Raw genomic sequence first — 15,959 nt, forward strand, 5'->3', positions numbered from 1 at the left:
AAAAACTTAAAACCTTGCTCATCCATAGCCATTTTTTGTTTTTGCATTTAATTTTTTTACTCCTCACTTTCCAAAAGCCACTATTTTTTTTATTCTCAGAAGTGTATGAGGGCTTGTAGATTGCAGGATAAATTTTACTTTGTAATGGGACAGTTTAATATTCTGTACAATGAACTGAGAAGCTGGAAAAAAATTCTCAATGTGGTGGAATTGGAGGAAAAAAAACACAGTTGGACCATTTCTTCATGTGTTTTGTTTTTACTGCATTCAATGTGCAGTAAAAATGACATGCTGGGGGAGATTTATGATCACTGGAAAATATAAAATAAAACGTGTCCCTCCCCAAATGTTGTTTTTTGTGAATTTCTACATGAAAAGTTTTAGCACTATTTGATTTTCAGTGAAACTATTCCCAACATTGTGTTGGATACCTCAGAGCTGTGAGTACAATGCTGTAGTTTGTTTGTAGATTGGGTTAATTTTGCCAAAAAAGTATATAATAAAAGTGTCTAAACTTGTTTACTTCTATGTTGCTGGCAGGGGTGGGGGGGTATTGAGCAAGAGGAAGATCTTGCTGTGATGCTCAGCCACCCCAGAACATTCCTCTGATACACGCTTACCTCATTTGCATAGGAATTATAAGTAGATTTTTTTTGTCAAAATCAAGCATCTATTTTATTTAAAAAAAATGATAGCACTGTGCTCACACATCTGAGAACTATAAGGCAATGTGAAAGGTTTAAGGGCTCGTTCACACGGGGGGCGGTGGGGCGGGTTTTAACCATATTTTGACTCTGGGAGCCAAGTCAAAATATGGTAAAAACCTGCCTGCCACGAGGTCACGGCTTCCCCCACCCTGGAGTCTGCTCAAATGAATGGGCCGATGCCGGAGGCTGTGGCTGCCAGGCGGAAGCCGCCTGAAGAAAGGGCAGCTCGCTTCTTTTTTTTCCGCTATCGGCAGTTGCCAATAGTGGAAAAAAAGAACGCTAGTGGTCTCCATAGACCACCATTGTAAAGGGGCAGATTATGACGTGGATTCCGCTGTCAAAATCCGCCCCTTTGGCCCCGTGTGAACTAGCACTAAACCTATCCCGACATCCACCTTATTAGTTGATGCTGTACAGTACCGCAGAGATCTGGCGGCAGTGCCCACGATCATTGCTTTTTTGTCCATTGTTCCGAGCCTATGACTGATCAGAGCAACTGAAGAAAAGGAAGCTGAACTTTGCCTAAATTGTTAGATAAATCCTAAATAAAGAAAACATAAGGCCTGAACATGTTATACGTCGGAATATGACAAAATGAACTTGTATTTTTTGTATTGACTCAATGGAGCGATTTACTGTAGATCTAGACTTGTTCTTCCAGGCAGAGATTCTGCTTCATGATTATGTAACCAGATGTGATGTTCAGGCATTAGACTGGGATCAAAAATTAATGACTGTGAGCTTCTGTGCGGAAGGCGCAGGCAGGGATTTCCATCTGTCTCCTCTTAATGTACACTGCTGCTTTCCTACACATTAAGACACTATAATGCCAACAGTCCCATATGTCATTGGCTTCATTCAGATTTGAGGCTTGTAAACAAAACAAGCATCGTAGTTAATGTCAATGTCTTATTAAATCAAAAAACACAGTGGATATTGTGAATGAACACGTCTTTCCTTTATTTTATTGCTAATCTGTCAACTGCCTTTTGATCCGTCTTTATAAAGATCCTTCAGCTTAAGACAGAAGACCATTAGTTACTATGGTTGTTGATGGCATGTATGACCGGCATCATCTATGGGACCCTTGATTTGATCACAGGATAATTCAGTGTTCTCATGCATGGCTAAACTGCGTCTCTAAGCCCCTTGATCAGTCAGATTTATGCATTATCTGCTGCCTTTTAAATATGCAAATGCCTGCTCATACAGCTCTCTGTGGACTGACCTTATTTTAGCATGTGTGACAATAGTATCTTTCTTTAAAAACCTTTTTAATAGAAGCCATACACATACAGTCGTGACTAGAAGTTTTGAGACTGATACAAATCTTGCTATTCACAAAGTTTTCTGCTTCAGTGTGTTAGATGTTTCTATGGTATACTGACATAGAGTTATATGCGTTTTATTATTTTTTACATTTTTATTAACAAATACATCAAGTTTATAGAAAGACTCGATTTTTACACTTTCGTCTTTAGTTTTCAATAGTTCTGCTTTTTGTGCTGTATATCGGCCTCTGTGCAAAATCCTGAATGAACCAATTCTTACCTAATCAGTTCTTGTAATGTACCACGATTTGGGTTTAGTTTTTGTTGGGGTTTTTTTCACCCTCTTTTTGAGGATTGCCCACCGGTTCTCAATGGGAGAACGCACCCAAAATTTTAATGTTACAGGAGATTGCTCCTGGATTATTGGGAATAATTTAGTTTGGAGGATGTTTAGATACCATTCTATATTCATGGCAATGTTCTTGGGCAAATTGTGAGTGAGCCCACTACCTTGGATGAAAAACAATCCCATATGTGAGTGGTCTGAGTATGCATTACTGTTGGCATGACACATTACTTTGTGTAGCGCCCATCTTTTCTTCTGTGGACAATCATTCTTCTACCACTTCAAAACAACTTTGAAAGGTAATTAAAAAATACAGTGTGTTTTCATCCTAAGGTATTTTCATCTTAAAGGGGTTGTCCCACTAAGTGAAGTCTGCAGGGTGTTTCTAATGTTCACATACAACCTGATCAGGTGTTCGGGACTGGTTACGGTCAGTGCTCCCATTCACTTCACTTTAGTGGGAGCACTGGAGATAGTACAGCACTCTCCGCCCCTATTGAAGTAAATGGGAGCACAGATCATTGCTAGTTCCACCCACATTCAGCCTGGCTGTGCTAAGATTAACTATGGAGTGGGATAAAGGTTCTGCTGAGTTTACTTCGCAGGACAGACCCTTTTGTAAGTGTGTGACAGGATTAAAACCATCTTGTATACCAGTTTTGTATGGAGGGTGGGATCGGCATAATTCTGATAAAGTTAAAGTTTCACGTATGTCTGAGAGCAGTGTTTCGGGAATCCCTCATTGACATTTGAATGCTGGTTCTTCATGGGTTTATGGTGAGGCTGTGTGGTACCTTCCTCATATTATTTACATGGACACTCCTACAGATAAATAACCTATTTAGAGTTGTAGTTAGGGGGAAAAAAGGTATTATTGTTACACCTTAGGGAGAGACCACCATATAGGTGTGTGGAGACTTATCAAGCCATTTGCGCTCCACTGTGAGGGATCATGGGAAAAATATGCAAATCTGTCTCCTATGATGTTGATATAGGGAGACAGTGCCTCAGTCATGCAGCCCACTAGGGGGCGCTCCCTTTAACATCATGCCCGACCTTCCCAGAGGCCTTCACTGCGGTGATGTGGGATTTTACCAAGTCAGTCTCTTAGCCGAGGACAGGTGTTTTGATCTGATTGGATCTCTTCAGCCCAGCGCAGAGAAGACTAACTTGGTGATGGTGACCAGGTTAAGATACGGTTTCCCTATATTAACATCATAGGAGACAGATTTGCATATTCTTCCCATGATCCCTCACAGTGGAGCGCAAATGACTTGATAAGTCTCCACACACCTATATGGTGGTCTCTCCCTAAGGAGTGACAATATCTCCTTAACCTGGTCTGAAGCCTCTCACCTCGGCGAAGTTAGTCTTCTCTGTGCCGGGCAGATCCAATCAGATCGAAACAGCTGTCCTCGGCTCAGAGACTGACTTGGTAAAATCCCACATCGTTGCAGCAAAGGCCTCTAGGAAGGTTGGGCATGATGTTAAAGGGAGCACCCCCTAGTGGGCTGCATGACTGAGGCACTGTCTCCCTATATTAACATCATGGGAGACAGATTTTCATATTTTTTCATTAGGGAAAGAAGTGATAGTGAAAGTCTAGTTCATGAATGTGCACTGGAAACTGGTGTCTCCGTGTCTGATGTCTTCCCAAGAATCAACTTTTTTTTTTTAATGACCCAAATCAAAACCACAATTAATCAGGCCGTTTGAGCTTTAATATTAACAAGCAGAACTGACAGAATAGTAAATTAGAGATTGGGGAGCAACTAGGTAATAGTGAACATAATATAATAATGTAATAAGGGCGAAAGTGGAGGGTGAAAAGGGAAAAAAAGATTTACTTAATCTTTTTTTTTCTCGTCTTTATTCCCAAAGAAACACACAATGTTAGATGAAATACAGAGTGACAAAGTGAACTGTACATTATATATCTCCGGTTTAAGCAAGGAAAACTGCAGAGGTACTGGGACCAGATGTTATACTCTCATCCTATAAGAAATGCGTTCTGTAATAGACACCTTTTTTTTTACTTCTAATCAGTAATTCTATAAAGGTCTGTGTCAGAGAATTGACATGTAGCAAATGTGGTGTCAATAATGAAAAAGGAATCAAAAAGTGAGTCCTCATACTACTGTGAAAACAAAAATCGAAAATGACTGCAGCAGGAAGGGGTTAAACGTTTGTCAGCAAGTAAATAGGTATTAAACTAATGACAGTACATTGTAGGGCAGCTTCTACACTTTCCAATGAGATCTTTCTTATTCTTCGTTACAGTTCCATTTTTATAAAAATGGTGTTTTATTGTTATGCAAATTTTCTTAACTGGTCATTATATACTTTTTTTTTTTTTTTTAATAGCATTTGGTAGTATACCATGCAAAAGGTTGCTACATAACAAGAGAATGCTCAGGTGGAGGGATAGATGTCTGTAAGACTAGGTTCATATCTGTGTTGGGGTCTCCTCAGATTCCAACTAAGATAAGCTCAGAGAATAGTCCTGCAATTAGGATAGAGCAGACCCCCTACCCAGAACACTAGGTCAGCACTGTAAATGATGAATTGTCCCAAGGGTGCCCCAGCTGCCACAAGGCCTGGTGCAGCTGCACCGTTTGCCCAATGGTTAAAGTGTCCTTGCCTTTGATAGGCTTCCCGCTGACATAACAACCAATTGTGGCCCTCCAGTCACAAAACTATGGGCACCACTGATATTTAGATGCCTTGTTCACAATTCACAGAGGCATCTAAAAGGATAACGGCTCCGATTGCAACAAGCATCAGTTGCCGCTCTTAGTGGCAGTTGGCTGCTGTATAATATAGCTTGCACCTACCGGGTATGGAGAGGGCATAGCTTCTGATATCTTGCCAGACATCTTGGACTGGAGATGAAGTCCTATACTAAACACTGTACTGTCAGTCAATGGCAGGAGTAGTGCTAGCCAGGGTTTTTTGACCTTGAACTGGAGAAGGGACCCTACCAGACGTGGAAACATTACCTTTGTACTTGAAGCTGAATAGTTCTTTGTGTGTGCTCATGTAAACTTGCCATAAAAGTGTATTAGACGAAACTACTGCAAACGCCCATCTCTCTTATTTCCATTGCAGTGTGACCATGTATTCTGTGCGAATTATTCCCATTATTCTGTATTATTTCCTTACAATATTGAAAAATTTATGAAAAAAATATGGTCATGGGGCAACACGGTGTCTCAGTGGTTAGTACTGTTGCCTTGCAGCGCTGGCGTCCTTGTTTCAAATCCTGCCAAGGACAACATCTGCAAGGAGTTTGTATGTTCTCCCCATGTTTGCCTGGATTTCCTCCCATACTTCAATGAAATACTGATTGGGAAAAATGTACATTGTGAGCCCTGTATGGGTCTCACAATCTACATTAAAAAAAAATATAGTCCAGATCTATTTCTTGTGATGGCAATATAGAGGTTAATAGTACTCTTAGATATGTTCCAGTTTCGCAAATGGATCGTGCAGGGTTGAGGTAAAGTGTCTGTGATCATTCCCATCTGATTCTTGAGAATTCATTCATTGGTAAGGATGGATGCACTAAAATGCCTCATAAAAAAAAATAGTTCTTTCCAAATGGATATGCGGTTTCAGTAAGGGTTTATGGGAATTGATCGACTTAAAAAGACTTGGTAAATGTTCTTCTTGGAAAGTGATGGTAATCTTTTCATACATTATTCACAAGTATTTGTTATTGATTTGCATATCGCCTCGTGCTTTTAGCACATTGACACATGGTTTCCAGTGAAAAGCAAACTGTGATGCTCAATAAAACAGAAAAGCAAAATGTGTTGCTTCTGTAATTCCCTTTACATCCTGTAGATGTTCGACACAAATGTGTTCTGTCACTTGTTGGCAGGTTTGACTATTAACTCTCTGTGATTATTTAACATTTTTTTTTTATTATTATTATTATTATTTTTATATGAGTAAATCTGGTTCCTTTTATGCTTGGCTTTTTGTAGGTCTTTATGAAAAAAATGATTGCATGACAAAATGCATGACACCCTGCAGATTCATAGGCTAATTGGCATATCCATAAAAAGAGAAATATCTCATTGGTTTGTGGTCACAAAGGTTTATCTCTGCTCCTATTAATATATTTCCATTAACCGAATCATTCTCACCTTTTGTTTTCTTTTTTTCAGGGTGTTGGACTATCTGTTCATGGTCATTTCAGAGTAGCTTCTGATAAGACTCTATTTGCAATGCCAGAGACAGCAATTGGTAAGTTTACTGTTTACTATATTACTGCCTTGTACTGCCCACAAAATTGTATATACTAATTGTATATACTTCTTGATATATAGATCACTGGGACCTCTGGGACTTCTTGATATATAGATCACTGGGACCAGATGTTATACACTCTAGTCCTATGAGTAATAAGTTCCAGAATACACTTTTTTTTTTCTTCTACTATTTATTGATTCTATAAAGACCCGTGTCGCAGGATTGGCAAGTAACAAGTGTGGTGTCAATATTGAAAAAGGAGTCAAAAAGTGCGCCCTGAAGCTATAGACCTCTGTTTAGCTTAATCTCTGTTGTGGGTAAATTGTTTGGAGCAGTGACGTAACTAGGTACGGCAGGGCCGCGTGGTGAACTTTTGGCATGCCCCCCTCCCCCCGACTGACACACGCTGGAGACCCTGACCGACTTCCCCCCCATGGATTCCTGTGCGCTCTATTATGTCCCATCGTGACCCCTGCACACACTATTATGCCCCATTGTGGCCCCTGCACACACTATGCCCCATAGTGACCCCTGCACACACTATTATGCCCCATAGTGGCCCCTGCACACAGTATTATGCCCCATAGTTGCCCCTGCACACAGTATTATGTCCCACTGTGGACACCCATAAACAATTATTATACTTTGTGGTCTTTTCAGACCACGGAGTATAATAATCGGAGACCGAAGGGGGGTACCAACATAAAAAACAATGTTACTTACCTATGTCCGGCTCCGCTACAGTCCTCGGTGGTGTCGGCCATCTTCCCGGGACGTCATATGACCCGGGACGCAGGCCCCAGTCCAGTGACGTCAGTGAGAATCACAGAAGTAGGCCGAAGCCTGCCCGGAGAGATAAGTAACATGTTTTTTTTATGTTATCTTACCTCCCCTGGACCTAAGATCATTATACTCAGGGGTCTGAAAAGACCCCTGAGTATAATAATGATGTTTGTGGGGCCTGAGGCATCACCGATCCCGGCCACTGCCAGGATCGAAAAGTAAATAGGGCCCATTACTCCAGCCGGTAACGGCCTATCAAGAAAAGAAAACAAATGCAGAGGTAGCGGCTGTCGCCGAGCCCCTCATGTCCCAGGCCCCTAATGTCCCCAACCCCTAATGTCCCCAGGCCCTGTGGCAGCTGCTACCCCAGTAATTACGCAACTGGTTTGGAGGATTTATAAGAAGTGATATCCTGGAGTAACCCTTTCCCAACCTCCGCCACAATAACATTCAATGAGAGGCGGAAACAGTTCTAATTATAGAAACAACCGAATGAGACAAAAAAAAAGGGAAGATTTCACAGAAAGGACAAAGTTTGTTAAAAGGAAGTCTGTTGTTTGATTTAGACAAATTTCACTAATGAGATGTTGAAATAGCCTTTAGAATGGCTATTCTAGTCCCACCTTTGTTCATCTCTTCTTTAAATGCGTTTTTGAATGAAACACTTTATTTCTTATGTAGAGGAAAAAACATAGTCCACAGCTCGCCGGCATTAATGTGAGTCAGCTGAACCTCAAGTGCACGAAAAAGTACACCCCAGGCTGGGGCAAAACAACACAGAAACCAAATTGGAGAAATTTTCAGCACAAAGGGTCTTATAATAAAACTTAGCTTTTATTAAGAAAGCATAAAAATAGGCACCAGATATAGGAAACAAAAAGAACTTACATAATCTGTTCCATAAAAATATGCATGTTTAGTTGAGCAGACAAGCCTACGCATTTCAGGACGTCCGTCCCTTACTCATGGCAATACTTTTTTTCTTATATGCAAATGCTGTGCACTGAGCAGATAGGACGTTCCCCTGTGCTCTGAGCACAGCACCATCATCCCCGGGATTCCACCGCCTCCTGCTTTGTTACATGCCCCTTCTTTGTTAAGGCATCCCCTTCTTTTTCTTTTCTGTGTCACCAGCAGCAATCCTCCGATGTGCAATACAAATCTGGGCCTAGCGTACATCCCATGCATTTGCATCTTGCATCTGAGGATTGCTGCTGGTGATGCAGTGAAAAATAAGAAGAAAGGGATGCCTTAGCAAAGAAGGGGCGTGTAACAAAGCAGAAGGAGTTGGTATACTAGGGATGCTGGTGCTGTGCTCGGAGCATTTGCATATAAGAAAAAAGTAAAAGCAGTTGAAGAAGATATAAAGAAAGGTAGGGTTAGATTAGCTTTTCTAAAGGCTATTCCAACATGTCATTAAGGGAAGTTTGACTAAATCAAATTATAGACTCCCTTTGATAAAGTATATTACAAAATTTGTTACAAAATGTATTAATGATACAAATACTGCCAGATAATCAGAACTTGGCTGAAAGTTTAGTTAAGCTTTAAACATGTGTTGTGTCGGTGGCCTGATATAGTGTGCCCTTTGACTCCAGAAATAAGTGTGTGTGTATGCATATGTGTGTGTGTGTGTGTGTGTTTAAAAAAATAAATAAATAAACAAAAAAACAAAACAAAAAAAAAAAAAATATATATATATATATATATATATATATATATATATATATATATATCTACACACATACATAAATATATATATGTGTGTGTACTAATTACACACAACATAGATTGTACATTATGTAAGGCTTTACAGCTCAAAATCTATACTCTAGTCATTGATGTCACAGAGGCTTAGGAAGAACAAAAAATAATTAGGTCACGTTCAGCAGTTCAACATATCAGAGGCTGTAGTGTAATTTTTGAAAAATCTGTGTCACACATATCTCTCAAGCTGCAATCCCTGAAGGATTTAGACCTAAAGCAGAAAAAGCGATCCTCTATGCATAGCCTGTCTATATCTTAAAGGATTTTTACATATTTTGAAGAAATTTCACATTATATTGCATAATCTCTTGTAGTAGCCTTAGGAAGACATTTTAAAATATTAGAGCCCTCATTTAATTACCGGATGCTGGATTTGCCAATTGGTGAAAAGGCAAAGTTTTTCACATTTGTAGGATTTTTACGGATTCATGTTCCAGATCTTACTGTTTTCATGATAATTGCTTATCTGTGAATAAGAAAATATTTTTGATGGTAATCTTCAGTTTCTGAGCATTCTTTTCCAATTATACTTTCACAATGACTGGTTTGTGTAGTGGTTGCACTTTCCTGACCATCAAGTTACTCAATATAAAAACACACATATGTCAGCAATCATGTGTGATTATGGATAATTATCGTGAAATCTTGAGTACACTACTACCTTGTGACGCCTATCTCAGTAATACAGTAGGTTACCTATAACAGCTTTACTGCTGTAAACAGACTGCATTGGACACACACACCCTTAAGGTGTCCTTACAAATTGGATAAATAATTTGCTGCCAAAAGTGGCTTAAAGAGGACCTTTCACAGTATTCACCAACTCCAGCTCTTTGCGTCTTTTCATAGGCACCATCACGCTAATTCTTGCACAGTTAGAATGATTTTTGTCTGGCTGCCACCATTTCCAGGCAATAACAATGGTGACTGATATGCTAATTACTCTATCAATAGTCAGGTGGATGGTCGCAGCAAGTGGATGCCACTCTGTGAGCTCTCTGACACTCTACAGTTTACAAAGATCAGTCATAACCCTACTATATCTGAGTAGTAACTGATTGTTAGTTCTTCTGTGTCAGTGGTTCTGAACCTGGGTATGTGTACCTGAGAAAGTAAGCTGCGCAGTCTCAAGGAGTATGTGCCATGGCTGGGAACCACTGCTCTACAAGTGGCAGATTTTATTTATTTATTTATTTATTATGCTTACTTATATAGCGCCATCATATTCTGCAGCGCTTTACAGATATTGTCAGTCACTGTCCCATATAGGGCTCACAATCTACATTCCCTATCAGTATGTCTTTGGCGTGTGGGAGGAAACCGGAGTACCCGGAGGAAACCCACGCAAACACGGGGAGAACATACAACCTCCTTGCAGATGTTGCCCTTGGCAGGATTTGAACCTAGGACTCCAGCGCTGCAAGGCTGCAGTGCTAACCATTGAGCCACCGTGCTGCCCCAGTGAATGCCCAAGTTCTGAGGCTCCTGGAGAGGTAGTGCCACCCAAACCACTCATCATCTTTAAATACTGAGGCACAGTAACTGTCAAGCAGTGGCAGGCATCAGGTTTTACTGGGTAAGTCTACTCAACAGCAGCAGTATTCTGTTCTGAATAACCAAATAGCTTCTGATCTATGAATGAATAAAACCTCGGAACTTTTAATTGTGTTTGGCATCAGTTTTTCTTTGCCACTTGACTTATTTTTACTGTCACACAAGGGGGCTGGAAGCTGGGATGTCTTGTTCTCAAGAGCAATGAACTCCAGTACTTTTGTATTGTAAAATGTCACACATACACTCCCTGTGTGCAGGAGGGAAATGCATCCAGGAGGCCAATCAACCCCTCAGACTCTGCAATATCATTGCAGGGAATTCATAGGGATAACCACCTATAGACATTGATTACTATTGGTCATGGCATCTGAGGGGTTAAGCCCCAAAAAGTCTAAATATTTTCTGACTTAGGCATCTGTTCATGGGTTGAGGTTATGTAATACAGCCGCAACCCAGAAGCCATGCTGAAGTACAGCTCCTGCGCCTTCAGCATGAGAACGCTGCACTATTTCTATATGCATATACAGTATATTCATGCTTACAAAGGATTCTGAAGACAACAGGTTTACATCATAATTTAAAGGGGATCTGTCACCAGAACAGTCTCTATTGAAATCTAAGAAGAGTCAGATAGCTGGAGCTTATGTGAATGAAATGCTTTTTTTTCTGCTTCCTACTCAATTACATTGTAGATGAGGTTGAATGAAGACATCAGTCCATCAAGTTCAACCTATAACCCTACAATCCCTACAGTGTTGATCCAGGGGAAGGCAAACCAAACCAAAAACATGAGGATTATGCCAATTGCCCCATTTCAGGGGAAAAAAAATCCTTCCCGACTCCAGTCTGGCAGTCAGTATAAAAACCCTGGATCAACGTGTCCTTAAAATCTGGAACCGATAACCCATATTATTGTTCTCCTCAAGAAAGGCATCCAGGCCCACTTTGAACTTGTTAAATGAATCCACAATCACCACTTCTTGGGGCAGAGAGTTCCAGAGCCTCGCTCTTCTTTACCGTGAAGAATACCAGTCTATATGTTTCTGATTAAACTTTCTCTCCTCCAGACGTAGTGGTCTCTCCTCACGACATAGCTGTTGCTTTTTTTTCCTTATATGTTTGGTTATAGTTATGGTATTCCAGGCAAAAAAATAATTTTTCCAAAAATGTCTCTTTAGTGTTGCTAATAGTTTAATAAGTGCAACCACATACCTTTTAGCAGTGTTTTTAGTGATTTTTGTGTTTATCTGTGAGCTCCTGACATCTTCTGCATTTGTTTACTTGGGCATCTTTCTGTTCTGTGTTTTCCTACAACTACCATGATGCCCTGGGCCACTCAGAGCTGACTCACACCACCTCCCTTTCTCACTTACACCTCCCTGTTTCTTTAACTATCACTCCCAGTACTAGCACTTCCTAACTACCTCAACTCCACTCAATCATAGTTACTTGTCTTCCGATCTGGACCTTCTGGGCATGAGATGTCACTTCTTCTGGGTAATAGAGTCGAAGTGCCCAGAAGAAGTGTTGTCCCTTACCCAGAAAATCCAGACCTGTAACAGGTAAATATGATGGGTTTGGTTAGTTAAGGTGACGGTTTGTCTCCCCCATTTGGAAACGCAACGTAATTGGAAAATGACCACCCCGGCCATTTAGGTAAATATAGATTTTTGGTCATTTAATTTAGAAGGTAGGTAGGTGGTGGGTAGCTGAGATTACAAAGATCACTTTATCCCAGTCAACCCGTTTAATGAAATGTTTGCTGTATTAAGGGGCATCACTATAGCTGCCATCCCACCACTGAGCTTTATTGCCTGGGTCTGTCAGTTATACCAGTAAGATAGCTGTATGGTGAGATGAGAGCAGCAGTTCCACCAAACAGCTCATTAACATTCAGAAAAATAACCTAATCTTTCAGCAACAGAGACACTGAGTTGGAAACAGAAAAATTGCATTCTATTTCTGTAAACCCTGGGAATCTGACTGTGCTTATTATTCAGTAGGGACGGTCCTGGTGACAGATTTTCTTTAACCCCTTAAGGACTCAGGTACTTTGGGCCTTAAGGCTCAGACCCTGTTTTTCAAATATGACTTCTTTTACTTTGTGAGGATAGCTTCATAATGCATTTACCTATCCAGGTGATTCCAAGATTGTTTTTTTCGGGACACATTGTACTTTATGTTGGTGATAAATTTTGGTCATTATACTTTACGTTTGTTTGTTAAAAAAAGGACAATGTACTGAAATTTTCATAAAATTATCAATTTTGAAAGTTTCTGTTATTCTCATGAAAACACAGTCATAACACACAAAATTCTTCCTAATTAACATTTCCCATATGTCTACTTTATATTGGCATTGTTTCTTCAATGTCCTATTACTTTCCTAGGAAGTTAGAAGGCTTGTAACTTTAGTAGCAAATTGTCAGATTTTCAAGAAAATTTCAAGATTTTGTATTCTAGGGACCTATTTAGTTGTGAAGTGACTTTGAGGGGCCTATATAATAGAAAAGACCAATAAATGACCCCATTTTTGAAACGGTAGTCTTCAAACTATTCAAAATTGTATATAGGAACTTTATTAACCCTTTAGGTGTTCCACAGGAATTAATGCAGAATGAAGGTGAAATTTCCAAATGTCACTTTTTTATGCACATTTTCCATTTCAAACCACATTTTTCTGTAACAAAGAAGGGGTTAACAGCAAAACATACCATAATATTTATTTCTCTGATTCTGCAGTTTGTAGAAATATCCCATATGTGGCCCTTCTGTGCAACGCGACTCAATACGTGTCCTCAGAAATTAAAGAGCACCTTTAGGGATTTCGGGCAGCAATTTCATTAGGATGGTTTTTAGATACCATGTTGCATTTACAGAGCCCTAGAAGTACCACAATAGTGGGAAACCTCCAAAAGTGACCCCATTTTGGAAACTGCACCCCTCAAAGAATTTATCAGGGGGTGTAGTGAGTATTAGTATCCCAGACGTGAATGCACAGCGGATGGTGAAGAGGGAATATGTAAGCGGTGCGGAGGACATTGGGAGCAACAAATTCCCTACTATGTCAAAATAGCTCCTATGATTGGGGGGGTCGTTTTGGGGGTCTCTTCTATTGTTTTTTCTCTTGTAAGCTGCAAAACTGGTTCGTACCCTGACATACGCTCGCACCGCTTATATATTCCCCTCCTGACGCATTTGGCGATTTTGTTTTTTTTTTGTCTTCACATTATTCAAGCTATATTTTTTTATTTTTGTGTTGATGTGGCCATATGAGTGCTTGTATTTTTCCGGGATATGATGCATTTTGTAATGACACCATTTTTGGGTGCCTATAACTTGACTATTTTTTATTAACTTTTATTTGCTGAATAAAAAAAAAAATCAATTCTGGCATTGCATTTTACTTTTTAAATGTTTTTCCACATGGTGTACAGCATAAGTATCATGTGAACTTCATTCTGCGGGTCGGTACGGTTACGGCCGATACCTCATTTATAGGTTTTTTTATGCTTTAGTAATTTTGCCGAACAAAAACCCATTTGGGGACATAAATCAATGTTTTTTGCATCGCCATCTTCTGAGATGCGTAAAATTTTTATTTTCGATTGACAGAGTTGATTGAGGGCTTATTTTTTGCGAGACAACCTGTTCTTTTCATTGGTACTATTTTGGTGTACATACGACTTTTTGATCACTTTTTATAACATATTTTTTAACGTGAGATTGCAAAAAAATCATTATTTCCGGCGTTTTTTTTCCGTTTTTTTCTTCACATTTACCATATAGGTGAAATAATGTTTTAGTTTTATGGTACAGGTTGTTACGGACGCGGCGATACCAAATATGCATTGTTTTTATTATTTTTTTAGGTGGTTTTTTTTATTTAACTCATTTGATATAGAAAAAGGGAATTTGGGGGCTTTATTAATTTATTTATTTATTTCACACACTGTATTAACTTTTTTTTTTTTTACACTTTTTTCACATTTTTTATTTCTCCTATTAGTGTACTTGAACCAGCAATACTCTGATTGCTGGTCCAGTACTATAGCCTGCAATACACATGTATTGCAGACTATAGAGGAAGTGAATCTATGCAGACGCATAGATTCACTTCCTGCAGCAAGGATCCAAGCAGGTAAGCAGGGGTCCTAGCAGCCCAGGGTCACTAACTAGACCCCGGGCTACATAAAATTCATCAGGGCACCCCCCAATCTCTCCGTGGGGGGTGCTCAGGGGGGTCCACATGTACCGCAACTCTCTCGATGTCGCAAACATGTGTCAGCGGCATCGGGAGGGTTAATACCACCGATTGGAGCAGAGCTCCGACCGGCAATTCACCAGGGCAGTTCGTCCTGGCCCTCGAATGTGTAATGCAGCCGAGTGCCGGGTGTAATGGCGCAGGCACAGCTTCTGTGCCCGCGCCATTACTGGTCAGTAATAGTACTGACCTGAGCGCGAATGTGCTACTTGCCAGGACGTACTATTACTGACCAGAGCGTTAAGGGGTTAAAATACTTCTAAAGTGTCTAAATATTGCATTGTATGGTTACAAAAGAAAGTCTGGTTTTGTGCACTACCGTATATACTCGAGTATAAGCCGAGTTTTTCAGCACAGTTTTTGTGCTGAAAAAGTCCGCCTTGGCTTATACTTGGGTCATTACGGTAATTTAGCAATATCATAGTTGCAGACCCGGCATACAGACACCGGGATGGGTGCCGGGCCGCAGCATTGCCACGCTCATAGCAGGAGCGTAGCGATGCTGCTCATTTCAAACTGCAGAAGTACTTATGGTACTTCTGCTAGCAGGACCGGAATACAGACCCCGGCCCCCCCACTCCATCACACGCCGGGTGACGTGGCCACGTAAGCTCAGGCCCGCACCTGTCGTGTATCTGCATTCCGGCCCTGCTAGCAGAAGTACCATAAGTACTTCTGCAGTTTGAAATTGACAGCATTGCTACACTCCTGCTATGAGCGTGGCGATGCTGCGGCCCGGCACCCCCCCTCCCCCCGCGGACTGTATGCCGGGTCCAGATGCCGGGTCTGTAACTATAATGGCGCCGCTCTGCTTGAGAGCGGTCACCATACCAACCGGCACCTCGGAGCTCCCTGCAATCATGCCTGCAATCAGAGATTGCAGACTTTGGGAGCTAGAACATCTCCGCTGTAAGTGTTACAGCGGAGATGCTCTACGATGTCCCGGTACAAGGGAGGGAGGCGGGAGCGGGCGATCCTAGGAACTGCGGCCGGCAGAAGCGCTTCTGCTG

At 40.7% G+C, this 15,959-nt stretch overlaps 1 protein-coding gene across 1 annotated transcript in view; it reads left to right on the forward strand.

Annotated features, from left to right (window-relative positions):
* HIBCH (3-hydroxyisobutyryl-CoA hydrolase) overlaps positions 1 to 15,959 on the forward strand; it is a 285,341-nt gene that overhangs the window by 230,213 nt on the left and 39,169 nt on the right. Inside the window, exon 8 of the mRNA XM_075285159.1 lies at positions 6,497 to 6,575. Coding sequence (XP_075141260.1) covers positions 6,497 to 6,575 — 79 coding nt within the window. The remainder of the gene's footprint in view (positions 1 to 6,496; positions 6,576 to 15,959) is intronic.

The sequence above is a fragment of the Leptodactylus fuscus genome, chromosome 8, assembly GCF_031893055.1.
Source record: "Leptodactylus fuscus isolate aLepFus1 chromosome 8, aLepFus1.hap2, whole genome shotgun sequence".
NCBI classification, from domain to species: Eukaryota; Metazoa; Chordata; class Amphibia; order Anura; family Leptodactylidae; genus Leptodactylus; species Leptodactylus fuscus.